A 24229-nucleotide genomic window follows, 5' to 3' on the forward strand; every position below is an offset into this window, starting at 1 on the left:
TGACCTTATGGTGTGTGGGTTTATCATATATAGGCCTACTATCGTTTGTTCAGAGCCAGAAGGGCATTCGTTGTGTTAAGAGTTAACATCCTTCTGGCTCTCAGCAGACCATGATTATAAATAAAAGTAATACAGAGAGTGCGAGCATACTGGAGGGAGAGCTAGAGAGAGAGAAAGAGAGAGAGAGAGAGAGAGAGAGTGAGAGAGCAGTGGCACAACACAGAAAACTACGAAAACTTGAATAAAAGCACTACTCAATACACAATAGGCCTATATTATTCTGTCAAACTGTCAAAGGAGAGTCTGTGCTTGCATACTACTATGCAGTAGGGTCTGAATCATAAAACTACTCAGACTTGAATAACACTATTTTGTCAAACTGTCAGATTAGCGTCTGTGCTTGCAGACTACTATGCCACTCTGCAAGTTGAGATGCCTTTCCAATACACGCACCAGTAGGGTCTGAATCATAAAACTACACATATTTGAATATAAAGCACTACTCAAGACACTATGTTGTCAAACTGTCCGATTAGCGTCTGTGCTTGCAGACTACTATACCATGCTATTCAATTTGGGATGCATTTCTGTAAGCACTAAAATGTCTGAATCATACAACTACTCAGACTTGAATACTAGTACTATTGCTACGCACGATATATGCGTAATTGTTTTGTCAAACTGGCAAATCAGAGTCTGTGTTTGAAGACTACTATGCCATCGTTTACTCGTAGAACGCGAATCGTGCACAGTAGATGCGAATACATGTACATTTCGTATGGGAAGTAGCAGAGAAATCACAAGTCCACGCGCATGCGCACATGGGGTATTTGCCCTCTCGAGTACGGAAAAAAAATTCGCCCCCCGGACCCCACCAAGGGCCTAAGGCGGTCCCCTAGATGCTCATCTGACCGTAATTAAATACCTAAAATCCCCGAGCGTTCGGGGTTCTGCCCCCTGGACTCCACCAAGGGCTTCCAGGGGCACAGCCCCTTGAACTCCCTGCCGGGGCTCAAGCCCTGGACCCCCACCCCAACTTACGCTCTACCTGATCGTTAATACTCCACTTTAAAAAAACGTTCCGCGGGGCCTGCATGTAGCGTGTAAGAGTGGTGGTGATGCAGATTTTTCTTCTGCCCCCTCCCTTCCAAACGTTTTTGCTCATTACGCCATTGCCCCTGGTAGTTGAGCCCCCTGGAATGTTTGCCCCCCCCCCCATCCCAAACTGATTCCGGCGCGCCTGGGGGAGGTACTAATTTATCCACATTTGAAATTCTGGTCAGCCATTCTTTACATGGGCATGTTTTTATTTCTTTCTAATAATCAAACTACATCATTTTATAGATTTAATTAAAAAAATGAATAAGTCAGTAAATTAATATCTAGATAATACAAGACATGTCGAATGTGGATTTCTGTCACAGTGGTATATAGAGATTGATTTCTTTTCTTGTCAATACGTACCCACGATACTGTCAATCCCCAATACACTAATACAGACTGTTGTCAATTACTGTTTGCTTGTGACGTATTTTTAGGATGCCGTCGCATATCTGCCAAATGTTCGAGCACAAGCTGGGTTTTTCCCACTTCCCTTCTTTGCAATCGCAGTCCTTGTTGTTTATTATTTTTCTATCTAATAAATTGTGTTCATTCGCGAAGCTTCTCTGACTGGAAGCTGCTCTAGACGCGGTGTTTGGTGACTCTCTGAGAGAAAAGAAGGCTGATATTTTCAACTGCAAAATTCTTCTACGATATTTGTTCCATTTCTACAGCTGTTTAAACACTTTGAGACCAGAATTCCTGCTGATAGTTGTTAAACAGATACGCAGATATTTGCAGACGGTTTAATTAGTGAGAACTTTACATTTTGAAACGGTTTTTTCATCAAATACTTCTACAAGAACAATAACATGGCACCAGGAAAAGCACCAGCGATTGGAATCGATTTGGGTACCACCTATTCTTGTGTTGGGGTCTTTCAGAATGGGAAGGTGGAGATCATTGCTAACGATCAAGGAAACCGGATCACACCTAGCTGTGTTGCCTTCACAGATACAGAAAGATTGATCGGTGATGCTGCAATGAATCAGGTGGCAACGTAAGTATATTATAACATTTCCTATTCCCCACTCCTGATGACGGTTAGTCAACCTGTTTGAAACGTCGAGCCCCTCCTAATGTACATCCTCTTCAACCGGCGCTATACATCTTCATATAGCTCCGTGTAGTTTCATTTGACAACGCCCCCTATCCGCAGAGTCCAGCAGCCTATCATGTACCTTAGCCTATGGACTTTTACCCCCCAAAATCGTTAAAAAAATCTTCTTTAAAAAAAAAAAAAAAAAAAAAGCGCATCCACCCCGACGTATGTTATCACTAGCTATTTCATTGGAACCCTCATGTCCCATTGACTTTTGAAAGTTCACCCACCGTAAGTTGATCAAAATAGGTCCCAAGCTCGCCATTGCCTATATAACACATGTGCAAAAAGTCGAACTTTAGACTCGATTTGCACGCGATTGTAAGATTATAGGTCAAGCACGCGAAGGATAACAAGCATGAATTATCATAGATCATTTCTGATTTGTTCATTATGGCTATTTCAGCCAACCCCCCACCGTTATGTTTCCATTTAGTATAAGCAAGCATTTTGCCGAGGTAAGCAAAAACATGAATATTCATGAACGCCATGGACTATTCGATTATTTACAGAGGGGTGCAATTGTGCACCACATCAAACTCCCCTATTTTCAGTCAAGTATTTCATTGTATTATGTAGTTTGGTAGGTTTATTTTACTAACTGTTAATGATAGTTTAAAGATATGGAATAGGTTCTTGTATTTTATATTTAGCAAAGCAATCTCACATACAAAATCACTATCAAGTGTCGTCTGATCCGCCGATTGCCGTCTGCTATACGTTCAAGGCACATTTATCTGTGGACTGTGATGTACACAGTTTACTCGTCATTGTAGATTTATGACTAGCCATCTGTCATGTATCAGTCTTTAATTGTTGACACACATACAATTACCCCACACATGAACACTCTCACTTCCCCTCCCCAACACACCATTTCCGCACACACCGGTTCACACATCATACCTAATGGCATATACACCCTCCAACATAGTGGAACATTCTAGTTTGGTAGTGACGGCGAACTAGCTACGTTTGTGCTGGCAATTAATGGTCCAGCGAGCGAAAATGAGACAACCGGAGCAATATGTAGATCTATAAGCTCAAGAAAGGTTACCAAAAGTCCTTCTCAGGAACACACACATCGTACCCTCAAGCATGGGTGTCGATTTGTATCCGTGGTTGGGGGGATGATAGTGGCCAAAATATTTTCGGCAATAGATCAAAGCAACCAAGAGGTAGAAGCGTGTGGCAGGTTGCACCCCTTCCCTTCCGAGTTATTAACTTGTTCAAGTCACCCTCAATAAAGATAACATTTCAGAGAATATAAGAGTGGTAATAAAATTAATAACATCCTAAATGTTAGTCCTGACTCTTGCCTGCAGCGTAGGCCTACCAGACTGATGTCATCTATTAAATATATATATATAGACATTACCAAAAAATAATCCAATGGTGAGGGATATCAACTTGTTACCATGTTACCAGTGGGAAAGATGCATTAATAAGCAACCAGGAAAGGTTCATGTAGACAGGAAATTCTTTATTTCCTGGTGATAGACACATACATTTTATGAATATTGATGTCTCCAAACAACATTCATCGTGAAAAACCCATTCCAATATTCTGTGTAAGGATATCTCCCAAAACTTAGTTATCATTAGTAAATGAAAAACATATTGCTATTGGTTCCAAGCGCGTAGCCAGGATTTCATTTTAGGGGGCGGTAGTGAGCACGCGAAGCGTGCGATTCACTTACCCCTAGGGGGGTGGGTGCTGGGAGGGGGGAGTTCACTTTGGCGTTTCATTAAATTATTAGAGAAAGACGATTCGTTGTACCGTTCTCGACTCTTAATCCTTGTCTGAATTCAGTTTTCCCCCTCCCGCGTGAAGCGCGGAAGCTTTGAAGTTTCATTAAATTATAAGAGAAAGAAAACGATTCGTTGTACCGTTCTCTACTCTTAATCCTTGTTTGAATCAAGTTCACCTTCCTCCGCGCATAGCGCGGAAGCTCTGACGTTTCATTAAATTATTAAAGATAGAAGACGATTCGTTGTACCTTTCTCGACTCTCAATCCTTGTCCGAATTCAGTTTCCCCCTCCGGCACGAAGCGCGGAAGCTTTGACGTTTCATAAATTATTAGAAGAAGATGATTCGTTGTACCGTTCTCGACTCTTAATCCTTGTCTAAATTCAGTTTCTTTTGACGTTTCATTAAATTATAAGAGAAATAAGACGATTCGTTGTACCGTTCTCTACTCTTAATCCTTGTTTGAATCAAGTTCACATTTTTTTCTTCTTTTTGGCCGGCGTTTTAGTAGTGGGGGCGACTGCACTGCCCCCCTGTCTACGCGCCTGTTTGGTTCTTCATTTTGACTCTCTTTGGAAGGTAATAATGTCCTGATACGGTCGGGGCATGCATCCGCTCCGTCTTATATGCACCTGAATGTTATCATGCCACAACTGAATCCTCTCTGCGGGAAACTCAATTCAATGAAACAGAACATCAATGATGCAAAATTTAGTTCTCAAAATGACAGAAAATGTCTACTCCTGATCTCATGCAAACTGTCTGTTTCTTAAAAACATGATATAAAACTTACGTTCCAACTACCAAACAACAAACTTCCATTATCTACTTCTACACCCAGATATACTTATGATACCAGATACGTAAAATTATAAAATGAAACAGGAACCTACTGAAAAGCATAGCTTGTTATTGTAGGTTCCCAAGAATAAATATAATATGAACATTATTTTCATTAATCATTTTAGAGTGTCTTAAGCATCACAATAAAGTAGATATAGTATAACAACATATTTTCATAAACCATTTTAAAGTATCTAAATAATCAAAGAATACAAAAAGGAAAAGAATGACAAAACGGGACACAAAGGACGGGAAACTGACATAATAAGATGAGACCAGACATGCCATCTTGCGAGTAATAACCATTAACTCTCATCGGGCTCTCATCCTTAATTTTTCTCTTCATTTTTTTTTTAATGGTGAATTATTGGGGGGGGGGGATGATTATACAGGCCACCCCCACCTGAAATATCGGGGGGGGGGATATATCCCCCTCCTCCCAGGATCGACACCCATGCGGCCTCAATAAAGAAAGATTACCGACAATCCTTTTCAGGACTCCCCTATCCTTTCCCTCTCTCATATGGAGCGACCGTAAGCATGTATGTCAACATGCAAGCCGATTATTATGCAAGCCGATTTATTGTAAGCAGCATCTAACATTTTCTATGTTTAAACAATTGTTTATCTAAAACTGTTATTTAAAAAGATATAATTTCAATGACGGGTGGACAAATTAAAACATCTTTTCATAAACAAGAATCTCACGACAAACTTATTATCGTTACAGGAATCATAAGAACACAATCTTTGGTGCCAAACGTCTTATTGGGAGGAGATTCACAGATGACAACGTGCAATCAGACATGAAGCACTGGCCTTTCACCGTCATCAATAAAGGAGGCAAGCCAATGCTACAGGTAGAGTACATGGGAGAAAAGAAGACATTGACACCAGAAGAAATCAGCTCAATGGTTTTGACCAAGATGAAGGAGACAGCTGAGGCATATCTTGGTCAGAAGATCACCGATGCCGTCGTCACTGTTCCAGCTTACTTCAACGATGCACAGCGACAGGCGACGAAGGACGCAGGTGTGATCGCTGGCCTCAACGTCCTCAGAATCATCAACGAGCCCACCGCTGCCGCCCTCGCCTACGGACTCGATAAGAAGCTGAAGGGGGAGCAACATGTCCTCATCTTCGATCTCGGTGGTGGTACGTTCGATGTCTCGATCCTGGTCATTGGTGATGATATCTTCGAAGTGAAGTCGACAGCCGGTGACACTCATCTCGGAGGAGAAGACTTCGACGATAGACTAGTCGATTATCTTGCTGAGGAGTTCAAGCGAAAGCATAAGAAAGACATGAGGTCCAACCCAAGATCGCTCCGTCGCCTCAGAACAGCAGCAGAGCGAGCAAAGAGAGCACTGTCAAGCAGTACTACAGCAAACATCCAAGTTGACTCACTCTACGAAGGTATCGACTTCTCAACAAGTGTCAGCAGAGCACGATTCGAGGAGATGTGTTCAGATCTCTTCAAAAAGTGTCTGCAGCCAGTGGAGAGGGCCATCAGTGATGCTAAAATCGACAAGAATAAGATTGACACCGTGGTAATTGTAGGTGGATCAACACGGATCCCGAAGATCCAGAAGCTTCTCCAGGAATACCTCAACGGCAAGGATCTCAACAAGTCTATCAATCCTGATGAAGCTGTTGCCTATGGTGCTGCTGTCCAAGCTGCCATCCTATCAAATGACCCAAGCGAAGAAATCAAAGACGTTATTCTCGTCGATGTGGCTCCTCTCTCTCTTGGCATTGAAAAAATAGGAGGTGTGATGTCAAAGCTCATTAATAGGAACACAACAATCCCTACAAAGGCAACCAAAAACTTCGTTACTGTTGATGACAACCAGTCTGCCATGGATATTATAGTGTTCGAAGGTGAAAGAGCTATGACCAAAGACAATAATCGACTTGGCCAGTTTGAGTTTTCCGGTATCCCTCCTGCACCTCGGGGCGTCCCTAAGATCAAAGTCTCTTTCGACATCGACGCCAACGGCATCATGGACGTCACTGCCGAGGACAGGAGCACGGGTCGTAGCAAAAAGATCACCATCACCAACGACAGCGGAAGGATATCTAAAGACGAAATCGAGCGTATGATCAACGATGCCGAGAGATTCAAGGCCGAAGATGATGCTCACCGGGAACGCATCGCAGCCAGCAACCGACTCGAGTGCTATGCCTACAAAGCCAAGTCTGCAATCAGAGACGCATCAGTAGGGAGCAAGCTTACCTCCAACGACAAGGAAGTCGTTACAAAAGCAGTTGATGACGTCATTACTTGGATGGATGACAACTCTTTGGCAAAGAAGGAAGAACTGTCGTTCAAGTTGAATGAGTTGCAGAAGACATGCTCTCCCATCATGGCTAAAATACACGCAGGTAGTAACTCAGGTTATTTTACCTGACTGCTAAGAAAGCATAAATAGGGACTTTTAGATTTTCGTAGACTGATACGTGTGACGTTCATTCAAGGCAGTGCATTAAAAGGACGTCGACCGTACATATAGCAATCCACATTGTCTTCGTGCAAATCTGAAAGTCCCTAATGCTTGTAAGTAAGCAACTAGACGGCCGACGGCTTTAGGTCCTCTCCAAGGGACCTGGTAGTGAGGATTATTGCCTTACCAAAGGGCACTAGCGCATCGTCTTGGTTTCGAACCCGGGTCACCGGATTACGAGACCACTGCTCTACCGACTGAGCTATCGCGCCTTCCTTAAAGGTACTATGTCCCATTTGCAGGCCATAAAAATGAAAAGGTTAAATTCCAACGGCATTTGAAAGATAATACTAATTTAGAACTTCCCTAAAAAAGGTGGGGCTTGAAAATGTCTTCAAGTGGGAAAATAACGACTATTAGTTGTCAAATTGACTTAGGAGCTATAGAGCCAATAGGTAATAGTCTTGATTTTCAGACCATTGTACAGAATGGTCTTACGTTTTATGCTGCGCAAAGATTCCCTCAGTTTAATTTTGGCCATCACAAGAAGTGGGTTATTGATGTAGGCAAATGCTCATGTACCCTTTCCAGCTCATTTTATGTATGTTATTACCAAAGAAGAAAAAAGTCAGTCAGTCACTCAATAGTGTCTGACAGTGAAGTCTAGCAAGTAAACGGGTTTCCTTGCATAATTTGAATATAAGGACACTGCTAACGTTAAAATTTTACAGATAGGACATACATGACATATTCATAATTCCTGCAAAGTTCTAGAGAATTTGAGGTTGGCTGCAAAAAGGACATAGTTACCTTTAACTTACCTTTAACAAATCAGATTTCAAAAATATATTTTATATTATATAATTTAAAATCAACTGTTTGTACTGGCGACCTTTTTGTTACAATGCTTTAAAAAAAAAGTTTCAGATGACTAGTCATTTTAGTACTTTTTTAAAACCTTTAATGTATTTGTATAGCGACCCATTGAAAGAGTACATGTACCTTTCATCAAGGTAGTCTAGAAATTTTGGAGTAATTAACTAAAAATGATTTTTCCCTCCAATATATTGCTTAATTTGCATAGTACCCTTATCCTTCAATATTTGAATTATGGGATATTAGCATGGGGCAACTCCTTCATAAATCAACTGGATAAATGATTGTTGCTACAAAACAGGGCAATGAGAATAATTTGTCATAAGAACAGATTAGTCCGTTCAGATCAATTGTTTTATTGCATTATTGCTTTAAAAATATTTGATTTACATAATCTGCGTCTGGGTTGTATTGTGTATCAACTGAATCTGGACGAGTTGCCCCATGCATTAACTTTGTTGTTAAAAAAACCGAGAGATTCCTCGATTACCCAACAAGACAATCTTCTTATTACCATATTCCAATGTTAAGAACTCTTTGTAAACAGAAAACCTTAATTTACACTGGCCCGATCTTTTGATTTTTTTTCTCGATTAGTCTCATCAAATCTGTTTGCATTTAAACGAAATCTGAAGTTAAAGCTAGTTTTAAAGAATCAATGCAACATTATGCTAATTTGCTTCAAATGCAAGCCATTATTCATATACATTTTCCCTTGGGATTTAGTTTATAAGCAACCAATGTTGAGCAATGCTTTTATTCCATGATAGTTGCAGAATGCAAACTTCAGTGTCCCTTTCTTGTGCTTGTGTTGTTTTGCTTGCTTTGTCATGTATTGTCTTGTTTTGTTTCGTCCCGTTTTCCCCTTCTTTTCCTTGTATTTTCTACTTTATGATACATTGTACTATGATATTTTATGTTAGAGAACCTAAATTACAAGCTATGCTTTCCTAAGTTTCCACCTTAATATAGCAAGCAAACATTTTCTTAGTCTCTATTGTATACTTTTACTGTATTGCATGTACCATAGTTATGTATATTTCTCGTTTGTTAATATTTTAATTGGAATGAATTTTATTTGCTGTTATTTTGGAAATAAATGAAATGAAAAATGTCGGTCAAGCCACGAGCAAAAATCTTAGACGTCACGAGCTGCATTTGTTAAGGAAATATAAGTTCAAAGCAATATTCTAGAACTTAAATTAAGAACATTGAATATTTATATACATAAGCATATTCATTCATTTCTAAAGTTTACCATAATAGTAGTTTCATTTGTTATCAAAATTATACATTATGATATAGTGAATAAAGTTTATTAGTGATTTGATAAACAAAGGAAAAAACTATTATCTGAACTTTATCGTAGATCAGGCACGTAGCCAGAGTTTGATGTTTGGGGGGCACATACATGTAATCGATCGAGGCCAAAAAGGGGTCTAAAAAAGTTCAAACCGATCTTGGAAAAAAAATAGGGGGGCACGTGCCTCGCTCTCTCCCTCGCTCTCTTTCTGTTTTGTGTGTGTACTATCGCCATTCAATTGGTGACATGCATGTAACCCCCCCCCCCCGTCATCCTTCGTCTTCATCATTGTTACGAAAAATGCATCTAGTCGATGATAGTCCTTACAGACATGATTATAAAAATAATATTGGAATATAAACAAAGATGATCATAAAAAAAAGATGCGGTCGTGTATACCGTACTCACTCTTGTACTTTATGGTTCGCTATAGAGTTTGAGAACAAAAGTGGTATTACAAAGCAAATGCAAGAGCATAATAATATCATCAGTTTGTGTAATTACCTTTCATCTGACAAAATAATGTAAACGAGGACAATATTTAGCTTAAATATTTGCCCTGTTATTTGGTCCCAAGTGGAACAGGTAGCATGTTATTTGAAGTACGTGAGACAATAGATTTTAAACGCATTTATTCTAATACCCAATTTAACCCAAACACTTTATGGGATTCCTTAAAATGTACAATCACCGGCTTTTGTATACAATATTGTGCCCGAAAAAAAAGATAGAAAGAAAAGCTAGTAAAGACAATCTTATAAACGAGATAGAAGAAGTTAATTTCAAATTGAGTTTTGATAATAATAATGATCAACTTATTTTGGAACGGGACAAATTAACAGTAGTTTGAACACAAATTTGAACCAAGAAACTCAGGGTCTGATTATACGTTCCCGAATTCGTCGGGCAGAAGGAGAAAAGAGTTCAAGATATTTTTGTAATATGGAAAAAAGAATAGGGGAAAAGAAAAGTATTTTTAGAATTAAGAATGATAACGATGATTTTGTTGTAGATTAAACAAAGTTGTTGGAGGAAATCCATGTATTTTACCAAAATGTGTATAAATCACAAAATAGAGACAACAATCAAAAAGACATTAACACATTTTTGGATCATATTGATATCCCCCAATTGGATGATGCTGATAAAGGCTTTTTAGAAACTCCTATTTCCAAACAGGAACTCCTGGAAACGATTACTTCAATGAAACACAATAAATCACCAGGTCTTGATGGCCTACATGTGGAATTTTATGTTGTTTTTTGGAATGATGTTAATTGATTCTTTTAATTTTTCAATACAACATAGATTAATGTCTTTTTCCCAGAGGAACGGTATTATTACTTTGATCCCCCAAAAAGATAAAGATAACTTGTATTTAAAAAATTTCAGACCCATATCTTTGTTGACTGTTGATTATAAAATTTTAGCAAAAACCTTTGCCAACCGCCTTAAAAAGTGTCTCTCAAACTTAATTCACACTGACCAGTCTGGGTTTTTAAAGGGACGGAATATTAGAACCAATATCCGCTTGATTATTGATATAATCGAATACACTGAATCAAATGACATTCCTGGTGCTTTTTGTTTTATGTGTTAAAAAAATTCAATTTTGGTAGTAAGTTTATTGACTGTATTCACACTTTTTATTCGGATAGGAGAAGTTATGTCACTAATTATGGAAATCTCACTAAACAATTCAATATGGAAAGGGGTATTTTTCAAGGGTGCCCAATATCCCCATATTTATTTCTATTAGTCATTGAAACTATGGCACTTGCCGTTCGTCAAAATACCAATATTAAAAGTATTCCAATAGAAGGTAATGATCTGAAAATCTCCCTGCTAGCAGATGACTCTACATGTTTTATTGATGGGTCTCCTCTCTCTCTTAATTCATTATTTGATACCATTGGTAAATTTTCTGGTTGTTCTGGTTGTAAACTTAATTTAAATAAATCAGAGGCTATATGGATTGGCTCCAAGTGGGGGTCTCTACAACAACCATTATCTGAAACGGGTTTAAAATGGAATAAAGAATAGTTTAAGACATTGGGAATACACTTTTCTTTGAATACCAACCGTTTGTTTGACCTTAATTATAAGACAAAACTTAAGTCAATTGAAAATGCTCTGAATTGTTGGCGCGCTAGAAATTTATCCCTAGTTGGGAAGATCTGTGTCGTAAAGACCGTATTGTTGCCTCAACTTTTATATATGTTCTCTGTGTTATGTATTAAGATATCAAAATCTTTTTTTAAAACATTGAATACAATTTTTTATAAGTTCATATGGAATGGAGGCAATGATAGGGTCAAAAGACAATTCATGTGTAATGATTATTCGTTATGTGGTTTAAAAATGATTGACCCCTATTCATATACTATTGCTCAGAAAATGTCTTGGGTGAAGATGCTACTAGACGATAATTATATAAGCTTATGGAAATCCATTGAGCTTTCTGTTTTAGTAAAGTTCAATAAAGAAAAGAACATTTTATGGAAGGCTCATGCCCCGGACCAAATTTTGAACAAATTATACTCGAGTCAATTAGCTGATTCCCTTCGAACGTGGTACATTTTTAGAGAAAACTCTGTGAAAGCTGAATTTGATATGGCTTTTTGTTCAATTGGATCTTGTCAATGTATTTGGTTTAATAAGAATATTAGCTCAAAATCCAAAAATTATTTTTTGTATCAGGGTTGGATTGATAAAGGTATTATTTTTATAACTGATTTGCTTAATCCTCCTCACCCTGGTAGCAAACTTTTTGAAGAATTGATACTTGATTACGATATTTAATCCTAGGGATAGGAGGAAATACAATTTTCTTATGAAAAATGTTCCTTCTGATTGGTTGTTCTCATCAGATCTTAATCATGATGTAATCTTTGATGCCTTTGTCAATACACTTGTGCAAGCTAGGAAGGTTCCCAAATATGCTTATAATGTCATACTAGAGCCACATGTTCCCGAAAAGAAATTAACATTCTGGAAAGAACTTTCTGACCCTAACCCTGTTGATTGGGACAAGATTCATATTGATAATTTCAAATGTTCTATAAGCAATCGCATTCGTTCATTTTATTTCAAACTATTTCATAAAGCCATAGCATTAAATAACTTTTTGTTCAAAATTAAACGAAAGAATTCTCTTAATTGTTCATTTTGCGATAATGAACCCGAGACTTACCTACATATTTTCATCGAATGTCAGACTGTAAAATCCATTTGGGATGATACCATTAAAACTATTAATCAGAAGATTAATAAAGTAATGAATTTTTCAATATTTGAAAGAATGTTTGGCTATGAAAAGGATATGTTTTTGACGTATTTATTTCTTATGCTTAAATACTACATTTATTTATGCAAATTTCAAAGTAAAATACTCAATTTTCAGGATTTCAGAACTTACATAGACTATAATAAAGATCTTGAATATCGTATTGCAAAAAAGAAAAACAAACTGCCCTTGCACTTTAAAAAATGGAAGTTTGTCTTATAATCCTGTTTTATAATGTTGTAAATGTTGTAAATTTACTTTTCGTGAGGTTTTGATCTGCGTTTTACTGCTTTTTTGTAATGTTTTTATAATAATTTGTAAATATTGTGATTGTTTTTTTTATTGTTTAATAAAACACATAATTTTTTTTTAAAAGTACGTGAGACAATAGGTTGGCTAGTTATTTTTGTCTTCCATTTGCAAAGTTCACCTGTTAACTTCGATGAATAATTTAAGAACCTTGAATCAAAGGGAAGAGAGAAATGGAGTATTAGGCCAAATAAATTGATTCCTAGTTTCTTGTTCGATTTTTTCAATATATATCATCATAAATGTATGATTTGTTAACATCATAATTATGGTCTAATAAAATCACACATAGAGAAAAGGGGTCGCCACGAGCTAAGCTTGGACTCACGTCCTTGTTATAAGCAAAACATGTTAACCCCCAAAAAATATGTGAACAATGCATAGTGGAATAGCGGAACATAAGCATGAAAGCGGAAGAGAGAGAGAGAGAGAGAGAGAAAGGGTAGGGAGAGGGAAGAGTTGCATTTAGATAGTATTAAGTGCCAATGGAAAATGTAAAGTCTGGAATACCGAACACGATCAAATATATGGCAACTGAGATTTTCATATTGTAAGGTAAAACGATACTTTTCGTGGACATACAAAATGCTTCTGGGTAAAATTCGAGAAAAATTGTATTGATTGTATTAAATTTGGACATGCATTTCAAGGGCTCAAAACAATGTGGAAATGCATTTTATTCTCTAACTGTCTAGTTGCCCTCAAGATCACGGATGCCGTCGTCACTGTTCCCGCTTACTTCAACGATGAACAGTGACAGACGACGAAGGACGCAAGTGCGATCGCTGGCCTCAACGTCCTCAGAATCATCAACGAGCCCACCGCTGCCGCCCTCGCTTACGGACTCGATAAGAAGCTGAAGGAGGAGCAATATGTCCTCATCTTCGATCTCGATCCTGGTCATTGATGATGATATCTTCGAAGTGAAATCGACAGCCGGTGACACTCATCTCGGAGGAGAAGACTTCGATGATAGACTAGTCGATTATCTTGCTGAGGAGTTCAAGGGAAAGCATAAGAAAGACATGAGGTCCAGCCCAAGATCGCTTCGTCGCCTCCGCACAGCAGCGGAGCGAGCAAAAAGAACACTGTCAAGCAGTGCTTCAGCAAACATCGAAGTTGACTTACTATACGAAGGCTTCGACTTCTACACCAGTGTCAGCAGAGCACGATTCGAGGAGCTGTGTTCAGATCTCTTCAGAAAGTGTTTGCAGCCAGTAAAGAGGGCCATCATTGATGCTAAGATCGACAAGAACAAGATTGACACCGTGGTACTTGTCGGTGGATCAACACGAATCCCAAAGATCCAGAAACTTCTCCAGGAATACCTCAACGGCAAGGATCTGAACAAGTCTATCAATCCTGATGAAGTTGTTGCCTATGGTGCTGTTGTCCAAGCTGCCATCCTCTCTGGCGACCAGATCGAAGAAATCAAAGATATTCTTCTAGTCGATGTGGCTCCTCTCTCTCTTGGAATTGAGACAGCAGGAGGTGTGATGACAAAGCTCATTGAGAGGAACACAAGAATCCCAACAAAGGCAACCCAGACATTCACAACCTACTCTGACAACCAGCCAGCCGTCACCATCCAAGTACTCGAAGGAGAAAGAGCTATGACCAAAGACAATAATCGACTTGGCCAGTTTGAGTTATCCGGTATCCCTCCTGCACCTCGGGGCGTCCCTAAGATCGAAGTCGCTTTCGACATCGACGCCAACGGCATCATGAACGTCACTGCCAAGGACGAGAGCACGGGTCGTAGCAACAAGATCACCATCACCAACGACAGCGGAAGGATATCTAAAGAAGACATTGATCGCATGATCAACGATGCCGAGAGATTCAAGGCCGAAGATGATGCTCAGCGGGAACGCATCGCCATCAGGAACCAACTCGAGAGCTATGCCTTCAACGTCAAGTCTGCAATCAATATCGGTAGAGAACAAGCTTAGCTCCAGCGACAAGGAAGTTGTGACAAAAGCAGTTGATGACGTCGTTACTTGGATGGATAACAACTCTTTGGCAAACAAGGAAGAATTCTTGTTCAAGTTAGAAGAGTTGCAGAAGACATGCTCTCCCATAATGGCTAAATTACACGCAGGTAGCAACTCGGATCACCCTGGACCACAGGCCAACTCATCGTCATCAGGCAGTGGTGGGCCTACTGTTGATGAGGTGGATTAAATTCCAGCAATCGTCATCATAGGTGTTGTGGTCTAGTGGATAAGTCACCCGCCCGCAGAATACAAGGTACGGGGTCAAATCTCAGCCCGGCACTAACGTCCTTTGGCAAGTCGATAATCTACTTTTGCCACTCTCCGCCCATGCGTTAATGGGCATCAAGTAGGATGCAAACGTTAATGTAGTTTGCTCAGCATTTTGAGCGTCTATTAAATGTCGCCTGACTGGAACACTCCCAAGGGAGCAGAGATTGTGCTTAAATTGTTTTCGGACAAGCCTGAATCTGATGAACGGGATAATAATATATATTTTTTAAGCACTTAGAGACATTGTCAATGTAAAGCGCTATATAAAAGCGATGAAAAAATGGAAATATTTACAATGGATTTCCATTTACACGTCGGGTCAAGTGTGATGTTAACGAGTTAAATTTGACAAATCAGATCCCAAATGTATGCTTTAAATTATGTTATTAGAGTTATGTAGCTCATAAATGTAAATTAAATTTCACATCAACTGCTTGTACTGGCGAATTTCTCGTCATAATGCTTTAAAAAAAACTGTTTATTTTGTTCAAATAATATTCCAGATGACTAGTCATTTAGTATGTTTTGCACCCTTTTTTGTATTTGTATAGCGACGCCATAGTGGAGTGTATGTAATCTATTTTGCTCTATTTCGGTCAAGTCACGAGCAATTAATAACTGGGTCGTACCAAATGGTGTTTGTTCAGGAATTAAATTTATTTTAAAGCTTACCATATTAGTATTTTTATTTGTTATCAACTTATTTATTTAAAAAAAATTATGTGTATTATGCTTAAGTGAATAAAGTATATTACTTATTTGATAAGAAAAGGAAAAAACTTGTACATCGTATTATCTGGTTTATTAGATGGTATTTTTGGAAAGGGAAAGAAATAGAAGAGTATCTATATAAGTATGGATGTCAAAAGGAGTGGAACAGTTAGGAGAAGAGGGAGACTTCACAGAGAGACTGCAGACAGAGAGAGGGAGAGAGAGAGAGAGAGAGGGGGGAGGAAGATAAAGAGGGGGAGGGGAGACGGAGGAGGAGAGGGAGAGAAGAGAGGTATAAAGACAGATGGAAAAGAGATTGTGATAAGAGAGATAATGAAGAAGAGTTGAGATAGAGAGATAGAAAGGTGAGAAATAGAGAGACGAGGAAGGAGAGAGAGAGAGAGAGAGAGACAGACAGACAGACAGATAGAGAGGAGGTGAGAATTTTTTTTGATGTGGCACATGTCACTTGTGTTCAACTGAGATCAATATACTGAAACAGAACGTGACAATGAGAGACACAGAGAGGGATAGAGAGGAAGAGAGCGAATAGGGGAATGTGAGATAGTGTTAGGTGTTCTGGATGAGAAAGAGAGAGAGAGAGAGAGCGCGCGCGTGAGAGAGATAGGGAGGGGGTATAGACAAGTAACTTATTCACTTTTGAAATTCTAGTCAGCCATTCTTTACTTTAATAGGCCTGTTCTTATTTCTTTCTAATGACTACATAATTTTGCAGAAATTATTGATTTCGATTTATTTAGAAAAAAGAATAAGTCAGTAGAATAACTACCTAGATAATAAATGACATGTTCCCTGTGGGCTTCTGTCACAGTGGTAGAGATTTTCTTGTCCACCATACAACGTACAGACTGTTATCTATTACTGTTTGCTTGTAACGTGTTTTTAGTATTATGCACGTCGCATAATAATATGGCAAGAAGAGAGCAAAGTCTACTATACTATAACGTCACAATACTAGTCGTGTCAGTGTCGCGGCGGACGTTTGAGAACAAGCTGGGTTTTTCCCACTCTATACGCGGTGTTTGGTGACTCTCTGAGAGAAAAGTAGGCTGATATTTTCAACTGCAAAATTCTTCTACGATATTTGTTCTATTTCTACAGCTGTTTGAACACTTTGAGCCCAGAATTCCTGCTGATAGTTGTTAAACATACGCAGATATTTGCAGACGGTTTAATCAGTGAGAACTTTACATTTTGAAACAGTTTTTTCATCAAAAACTGATACAAGAACAATAAAATGGCACCAGGAAAAGCACCAGCGATTGGGATTGATCTGGGTACCACCTATTCTTGTGTTGGGGTCTTTCAGAATGGGAAGGTAGAGATCATTGCTAACAATGAAGGAAACCGAACCACACCCAGTTATGTTGCCTTCACAGATACAGAAAGATTGATCGGTGATGCTGCAAAGAATCAGGTGGCAATGTAAGTTTATTACAACATTTTTTATAATTTTGATCAATGAAATCCTGTCCAGTGATTGTTTAACAGAGCATCACGTGACCCCAACATAACATTGCTATGATGTAACCGTGACGTCATCCATGGTATAGTGCACTACACCATAGCACTATACCATGGGTGACGTCATACATATGCGATCGATCAAGATCTATGTGCTTTCGGGCGCGGTCGCGGTATGTCCGTCTGCGCTGCTCTCACCAGCCAGAGCACCTGCACTATACACAACTTCAGTGACAGTAAACATTAGTATTGATATTTAATACATAAGGTTGGTTTGAAAAATATAAAACAAATATATCATGCACTATTTCAAGCCACTAGTGAAATTATGGATTCCTCGGCGACAAAAAAAACCACTATTTTCTTCGGGGCTACGCCCCTCAGAAAATAGTGCTATTCCTGCCACCTCGATCTATAATTTCAACAAGAGCCTCTCAGTGCATGGTATATTTTTTGTAAATAAATGTAATGCTTCCTGGGAGAAATTTCAATAGTTTGAACATATTTACTGGGTGTAAGCCACAAATATGTTCAAACCATGGTATATTTGTTTACTATTCCGCACTCCTGACGACGGATAGTCAACCTGTTTGAAACGTCGTGCCCCTCCTACTGCCCATCCTCTCTAACCGGCGCTATACATCTTTAGAATTATAAGCTCGAGAAAGATTACCAAAAGTCCTTTTCGGTACTACACACACCGTACCCTCAAGAAGAGACAGACAGTCCTTTCCAGGACTCCCCTATCCTTCCCCTCTCTCACATGGTGCAACCGTAAGCCTGTATATCAACATCACTATGCAAGCCGATACTTATAAGCAGCACCTAACATTTTCTATGTTTAAACAATTGTTTATCTAGAACTAGAATTGAAAAATATATCATTTCAATGACGGGTGGACGAATTAAAACATCTTTTTATAAACTAGAATCTCACTAGGTATTACATGGTACTATGTCCCACTTGCAGGCCAAAAAATGAAAAGGGTAAATTCCAATGGCATTTGAAAGATAATACTAATTTAGAACCCCCCTGGGGGAGGGGGGGGGGCTTGAAAATGTCTTTTAGTGGGAAAATAAAGGCTATTAGTTGTCGAATCGACTTAAGAGCTATAGAGCCAGTAAGTAATAGTCTGATTTTCAGACCATTGTACCGAATGGTCGTACGTAAACAATCAGTTTAATTTTGGCCATTACAAGAAGTGGGTTATTGATGTAGACAAAATTAATGCTCATGTACCCTTTACAGCTCATTTTATGTATGTTATTACCAAAGAAGAAGAAAAGCCAGTCAGTCACTCAATAGTGTCTGACAGTGAAGTCTAGCAAGTAAACAGGTTTCACTGCATAATTTGAATATTAGGACACTGCTAACGTTCAAATCTCACTATAGGACATACATGACATATTCATAATTCCTGCAAAGTTCTACAGAATTCGATATTGGCTGCAAAAAGGGACATAGTATCTTTAGAGGTAATACAAAGTTTTGGTATGGGGTCATGAATTTGGTTCAAATGAACATAAAATTGGAAGCATATGCGATCCTACAACATTCAGTGATCATTGTAGCGGATGAAATCGAGTCTAAAGTTATGAAATTGTAAATAATACACTCTGTATGTTAATAGCTCCCTCTCAAGGTCAAAATATTAATTAAGCTACTTAACGATGTTTCTTGACTAAAATCGACCGATTAACTATTCCCGTTTGGAAGTTATATATCACAACTACATATTCTGAGATTTTCATGGTCGCAGCTACCATTCTATTGCCGTAGGCGCTATTTGAAATTTTATCAATATTTACCGGGAGCACCGGTAATTTTGTATATTCAATTTTTCTCGAAAGCAGAAGTGTTTTAGGGGCTTAATTTTCTAGTGAGTATAATACATCCAGGGGCATCTAATTATATCAAAATTGTACAGAATCACTGTCCACCCAATTTTCAAAATTTCCTAAAACTTTGTATTACCTTTAATCTCCCAAAAAGGGTGACCATGCAGTAATTTGAAAGTGTACAGTAAAGAGTTTAACAGGGAACAGGGAGCAAAATTTTGTTAGATTTTCGTCATTTTTCCTTTCAATATTCGCTTGAAATTGTAATGATACTCTCTTATCACCAACATTTCATGACTGGTTCTAAATTCTGTGCATTTCTTATAATATATAACTGTAATTACTTATTTTTTGATTGGATAATAAAACATGCGCTGCTACTTATTCTGATTAGTACATGTACTTACAACGGCCTATGCTCGTGTAATTAAGCTATGTATTAATTACATGTGACAATAACCTATTCTTATTTATTATCGTTACAGGAATCCCAAGAACACAATCTTTGATGTCAAACGTCTTATTGGGAGGAGATTCACAGATGACAACGTGCAATCAGACATGAAGCACTGGCCTTTCACCGTCATCAACAAAGGAGGCAAGCCAATGCTACAGGCAGAGTACATGGGAGAACAGAAGACATTGGCTCCAGAAGAAATTAGCTCGATGGTCTTGACCAAGATGAAGGAGACAGCTGAGGCTTATCTTGGCCAGCAGATCACCGATGCCGTCATCACTGTTCCCGCTTACTTCAACGATGCACAGCGACAGGCGACGAAGGACGCAGGTGTGATCGCTGGCCTCAACGTCCTCAGAATCATCAACGAGCCCACCGCTGCCGCTCTAGCTTACGGACTCGATAAGAAGCTGAAGGGGGAGCAACATGTCCTCATCTTCGATCTCGGTGGTGGTACGTTCGATGTCTCGATCTTGGTTATCGATGAAGGTATCTTCGAAGTAATTTCGACAGCCGGTGATACACATCTCGGAGGAGAAGACTTCGATGACAGACTAGTCCATCATCTTGCCGAGGAGTTCAAGCGAAAGCATAAGAAAGACATGAGTTCCAACCAAAAATCGCTTCGTCGCCTCCGCACAGCAGCGGAGCGAGCAAAGAGAACACTGTCAAGCAGTCCTTCGGCAAACATCCACGTTGACTCACTCTACGAAGGTATCGACTTCTCCACCAGTGTCAGCAGACTACGCTTCGAGGAGCTGTGTTCAGATCTCTTCAGAAAGTGTCTCCAGCCAGTGGAGAGGGCCATCATTGATGCTAAGATCGACAAGAACAAGATTGACACCGTGGTACTTGTCGGTGGATCAACACGAATCCCGAAGATCCAGAAGCTTTTCCAGGAATACCTCAACGGCAAGGATCTGAACAAGTCTATCAATCCTGATGAAGCTGTCGCCTATGGTGCTGCTGTCCAAGCTGCCATCCTATCTAATGACCCAAGCGAAGAAATCAAAGACGTTATTCTAGTCGATGTGACCCCTCTCTCTCTTGGCATTGAAGTAAAAGGAGGTGTGATGTCAAAGCTCATTGATAGGAACACAGCAATCCCTACAAAGGCAGCCGAAGATTTCGTTACTACTGCTGACAACCAGCTTGCCGTTACCATCAAAGTGTTCGAAGGGGAAAGAGCTATGACTAAAGAAAACAATCGACTTGGCCAGTTTCGGTTTTCCGGTATCCGTCCTGCACCTCGGGGCGTCCCTAAGATCGAAGTCTCTTTCGACATCGACGCCAACGGCGTCATGGACGTCACTGCCAAGGACAAAAGCACGGGTCGTAGCAACAAGATCACCATCACCAACGATAGAGGAAGGATATCTAAAGATGAAATCGAGCGCATGATCAACGATGCCGAGAGATTCAAGGCCGAAGACGATGCTCAGCGAGAACGCATCGCGGCCAGGGACCAACTCGAGAGCTTTGCCTACAACGTCAAGTCCGCAATCAATGACGCATCGGTAGAGCGCCAGGTCAGCTCCAGCGACAAGGATTTCGTAATAAAAGCATTTGATGACGTCATCACTTGGATGGATAACAACTCTTTGGCAAAGAAGGAAGAATTGTCGTTCAAGTTGAAAGAGTTGCAGAAGACATGCTCTCCCATCATGGCTAAGTTACACGCAGGCAGTAACTCAGGTTACCCGGGACAATAAGCCAACTCATCGTAATCAGGCAGTGGTGGGCCTACTAGTGATGAAATGGATTAAATGACAGCCGTCATCATGGAATTCCTTTTACATTTCAGGCCAAGTGTAATTTTAACCTTAACTTTGACAAATCAGATCCAAAAATATATTTTATATTATATTATAATTTAACATCAACTGTTAAAACTGACGAAATTTTTGTTAATATGCTTTAGAAAAATAACTGTATATCTTATTCAATTAATGTTCTAGATGACTAGTCATTTGAGTACTTTTTCTCCTTTAATGTAATTGTATAGCTATCTCATGGCAGAGTATATCTACCATTCATCAAGGTAGTCTAGAAATGTTGGAGTAATTAACTAAAAATGATATTTCCCTCCAATATATTGCTTAATTTGCATAGTACCCTTATCCTTCAATATTTGAATTATGGGACATTAGCATGGGGCAACTCCTCCAAAAATCAACTGTATAAATTATTGTTGCTACAAAAGAGGGCAATGAGAATAATTTGTCATAAGAACAGATTAGTCCGTTCAGATCAATTGTTTTATTGCATTATTGCTTTAAAAATATTTGATTTACATAATCTGCGTCTGGGTTTTATTGTGTATCAACTGAATCTGGACGAGTTGCCTCATGCATTAACTTTGTTGTTCAAAAAAACCCGAGAGATTCCTCGATTACCCAACAAGACAATCTTCTTATTACCATATTCCAATGTTAAAAACTCTTTGTCTAAAGAAAACTTTAATCGGCTACGCTGGCCCGATCTTTTGGAATTCTCTTGATTAGTCTCACCAAGTCTGTTTGCATTTAAACGTAATCTGAAGTTAAAGCTACTTTTAAAGAATCAATGTAACACTTTGCGGTCTCCTGCACTTTTCCAACAGAATAGTTCGGATAATACTTTAAATTTATGATTATATGTTATGGAAATATTAAGTTTCGTTATTATATGTACATATCTTATGTAAAAAATACATTTTGACATGAAGAAATTATTGTTTGTTTATGTTGTATTATACCTTACATTTATATGTTCTTAGTTATTCAGCTATATTTCATAAGGAAAAAATGTAGAAATCAAATCAAATCAAATATACATTTTGCCTTGGGATTTGGTTTATAGCAACCAATGTCGCGCAATGATTTTAGTGCACGGTAGCTGCAGAATGCAAACTTCAGTGTCCTTTTCTTGTGCTTGTCATGATTGTATTGTCTTGTTTTGTTTCGTCCCGTTTTCCCCATCTTTTCCTTGTATTTTCTACTTTATGATACATTGTACCATGATATTTTATGTTAGGGAATCTAAATTACAAGCTATGCTTTCCTAAGTTTCCTCCGCAATATAGCAAGCAAACATCTTCTAAGTCTCTATTCATTGTGTACTTTTACTGCATTGCATGTACCATAATTATGTATATTTCTCGTAGGTTAATATTTTAATTGGAATGACTTTGTAAATTGTACTTGCTGTTATTGTGGAAATAAATGAAATGAAAAATGTCGGTCAAGCCACGAGCAAAAATCTCGGACGTCACGAGCAGCATTTGTTAAGGAAATATAAAGTTCAAAGCAATATTTTAGAACTTAAATTTAAGAACATTGGCATAAGCATATTCATTCTTTTTAAGGTTACCATATTAGTAGTTTCATTTGTTATCAAAATTATTATTCATAGAAAATGTTTATGTGTATACATTATGATATAGTGAATAAAGTTTATCACTGATTTGATAAACAAAGGAAAAAACTTGTACATCTTACAGTAGACCTACATAATTATCTGAGCTTTATCATAATTATGGTATTTTGAAAGGGGAAAAGAAAGAGGAAGAGCTCCTACATAATTATGGATGTTAAAAGGAGTGGACCAGAGAGATGAAGAGGGAGACTAGGTTTGGTTCGGTCATTTTGGCAGAAAAGGGTACCCAATATAGGTTTTTTTTCGCCAAATACAGGCTCATTTTTTATATTCTGGTGTTCGCCATGCAAACCCCCAATTTTTTTTTTGGAAAATGGACCCATTTTTGTGAAAAACGACCCATTAGAGCGGCACATCCCCGCATGTCATGATATATTTATGTAAGTACCCCCCCCCCCGACTACAGATAAATAGAGAGAGAGAGAGAGAGAGAGAGAGAGAGAGAGAGAGAGAGAGAGTGGGGGGAGGGCATAGGCGCCGGAAGTGGAGGGGCAGAGTGCCCCCCTACAACCAACAACAAAAAAATGCCCCCCCTCCAAAAAAAGAAGAAAAGCAGTAAAGGGGTAAACATGGTTTGTATTTTTAACCCAAAAGAACAAAACAATAATAAAACGTGAGTTAAATCACATATAAAATTCCATTCAAAGAAAAGAAAAATTAACAGGAATCAAATTTCCTAAAAATTCTGCATGCCACCTATATCTTTCGATGGAGGTTTTTATAATAGCGATACGCGCATATCGTGGAAATATTGTGGGAGGATGGGAGAGCGTGTTTTTTTTTGGTTATAGGGTGGGAAGACATGAGCCCCTGAACGCTGGCGTACTGATAGGGGGGGGGGGGGGAGTATTTCTTATTCGATACCAGTGAATTACAAATGTTGCTGAAATGACATGATTTCCGGTATTTTTTCCTCAATTTTGTTTGTTGGAAAAATTGGAAATTCCAAAATTTGACATTTTCATGTCAGGGCCTGCATAAGTGACCTGCCAATGTCACAAATGAGGTGTCAAAATATGCTCATCTGACCGTAATTAA

At 38.8% G+C, this 24229-nt stretch overlaps 1 protein-coding gene and 1 pseudogene across 2 annotated transcripts; both read left to right on the forward strand.

The window, feature by feature from the left end:
- The first annotated feature begins 1572 nt into the window (after nucleotides 1–1572).
- Nucleotides 1573–22411, forward strand: LOC115929188 (heat shock 70 kDa protein IV-like). 2 transcript variants are annotated; one of them, XM_030997654.1, is made up of 2 exons: nucleotides 1573–2101; nucleotides 19803–22410. In XM_030997654.1, exons 1-2 carry the CDS (start codon nucleotides 1914–1916, stop codon nucleotides 21484–21486), a joined length of 1872 nt encoding a protein of 623 aa, XP_030853514.1. In that variant the 5' UTR covers nucleotides 1573–1913; the 3' UTR covers nucleotides 21487–22410. The 2 variants fall into 2 exon arrangements, with proteins under 2 accessions (XP_030853514.1, XP_030853513.1); XM_030997653.1 differs by lacking the exon at nucleotides 1573–2101 and adding an exon at nucleotides 16760–17439 and having other exon boundaries at nucleotides 19803–22411.
- Nucleotides 13873–15214, forward strand: LOC115929189 (annotated as a pseudogene).
- Nucleotides 22412–24229: the final 1818 nt, after the last annotated feature.

The sequence above is a fragment of the Strongylocentrotus purpuratus genome, unplaced genomic scaffold (genome assembly GCF_000002235.5).
Source record: "Strongylocentrotus purpuratus isolate Spur 01 unplaced genomic scaffold, Spur_5.0 spur5_scaffold_4, whole genome shotgun sequence".
Classification (NCBI taxonomy): domain Eukaryota; kingdom Metazoa; phylum Echinodermata; class Echinoidea; order Camarodonta; family Strongylocentrotidae; genus Strongylocentrotus; species Strongylocentrotus purpuratus.

Coding starts and splice junctions, on each gene's coding strand:
- LOC115929188 (XM_030997654.1), top strand. CDS start 1,914: ATGGCACCAGGAAAAGCACCAGCGATTGGAATCGATTTGGGTACCACC. Junction 2,102..19,802: donor GCAATGAATCAGGTGGCAAC/GTAAGTATATTA, acceptor TTATCGTTACAG/GAATCCCAAGAACACAATCT.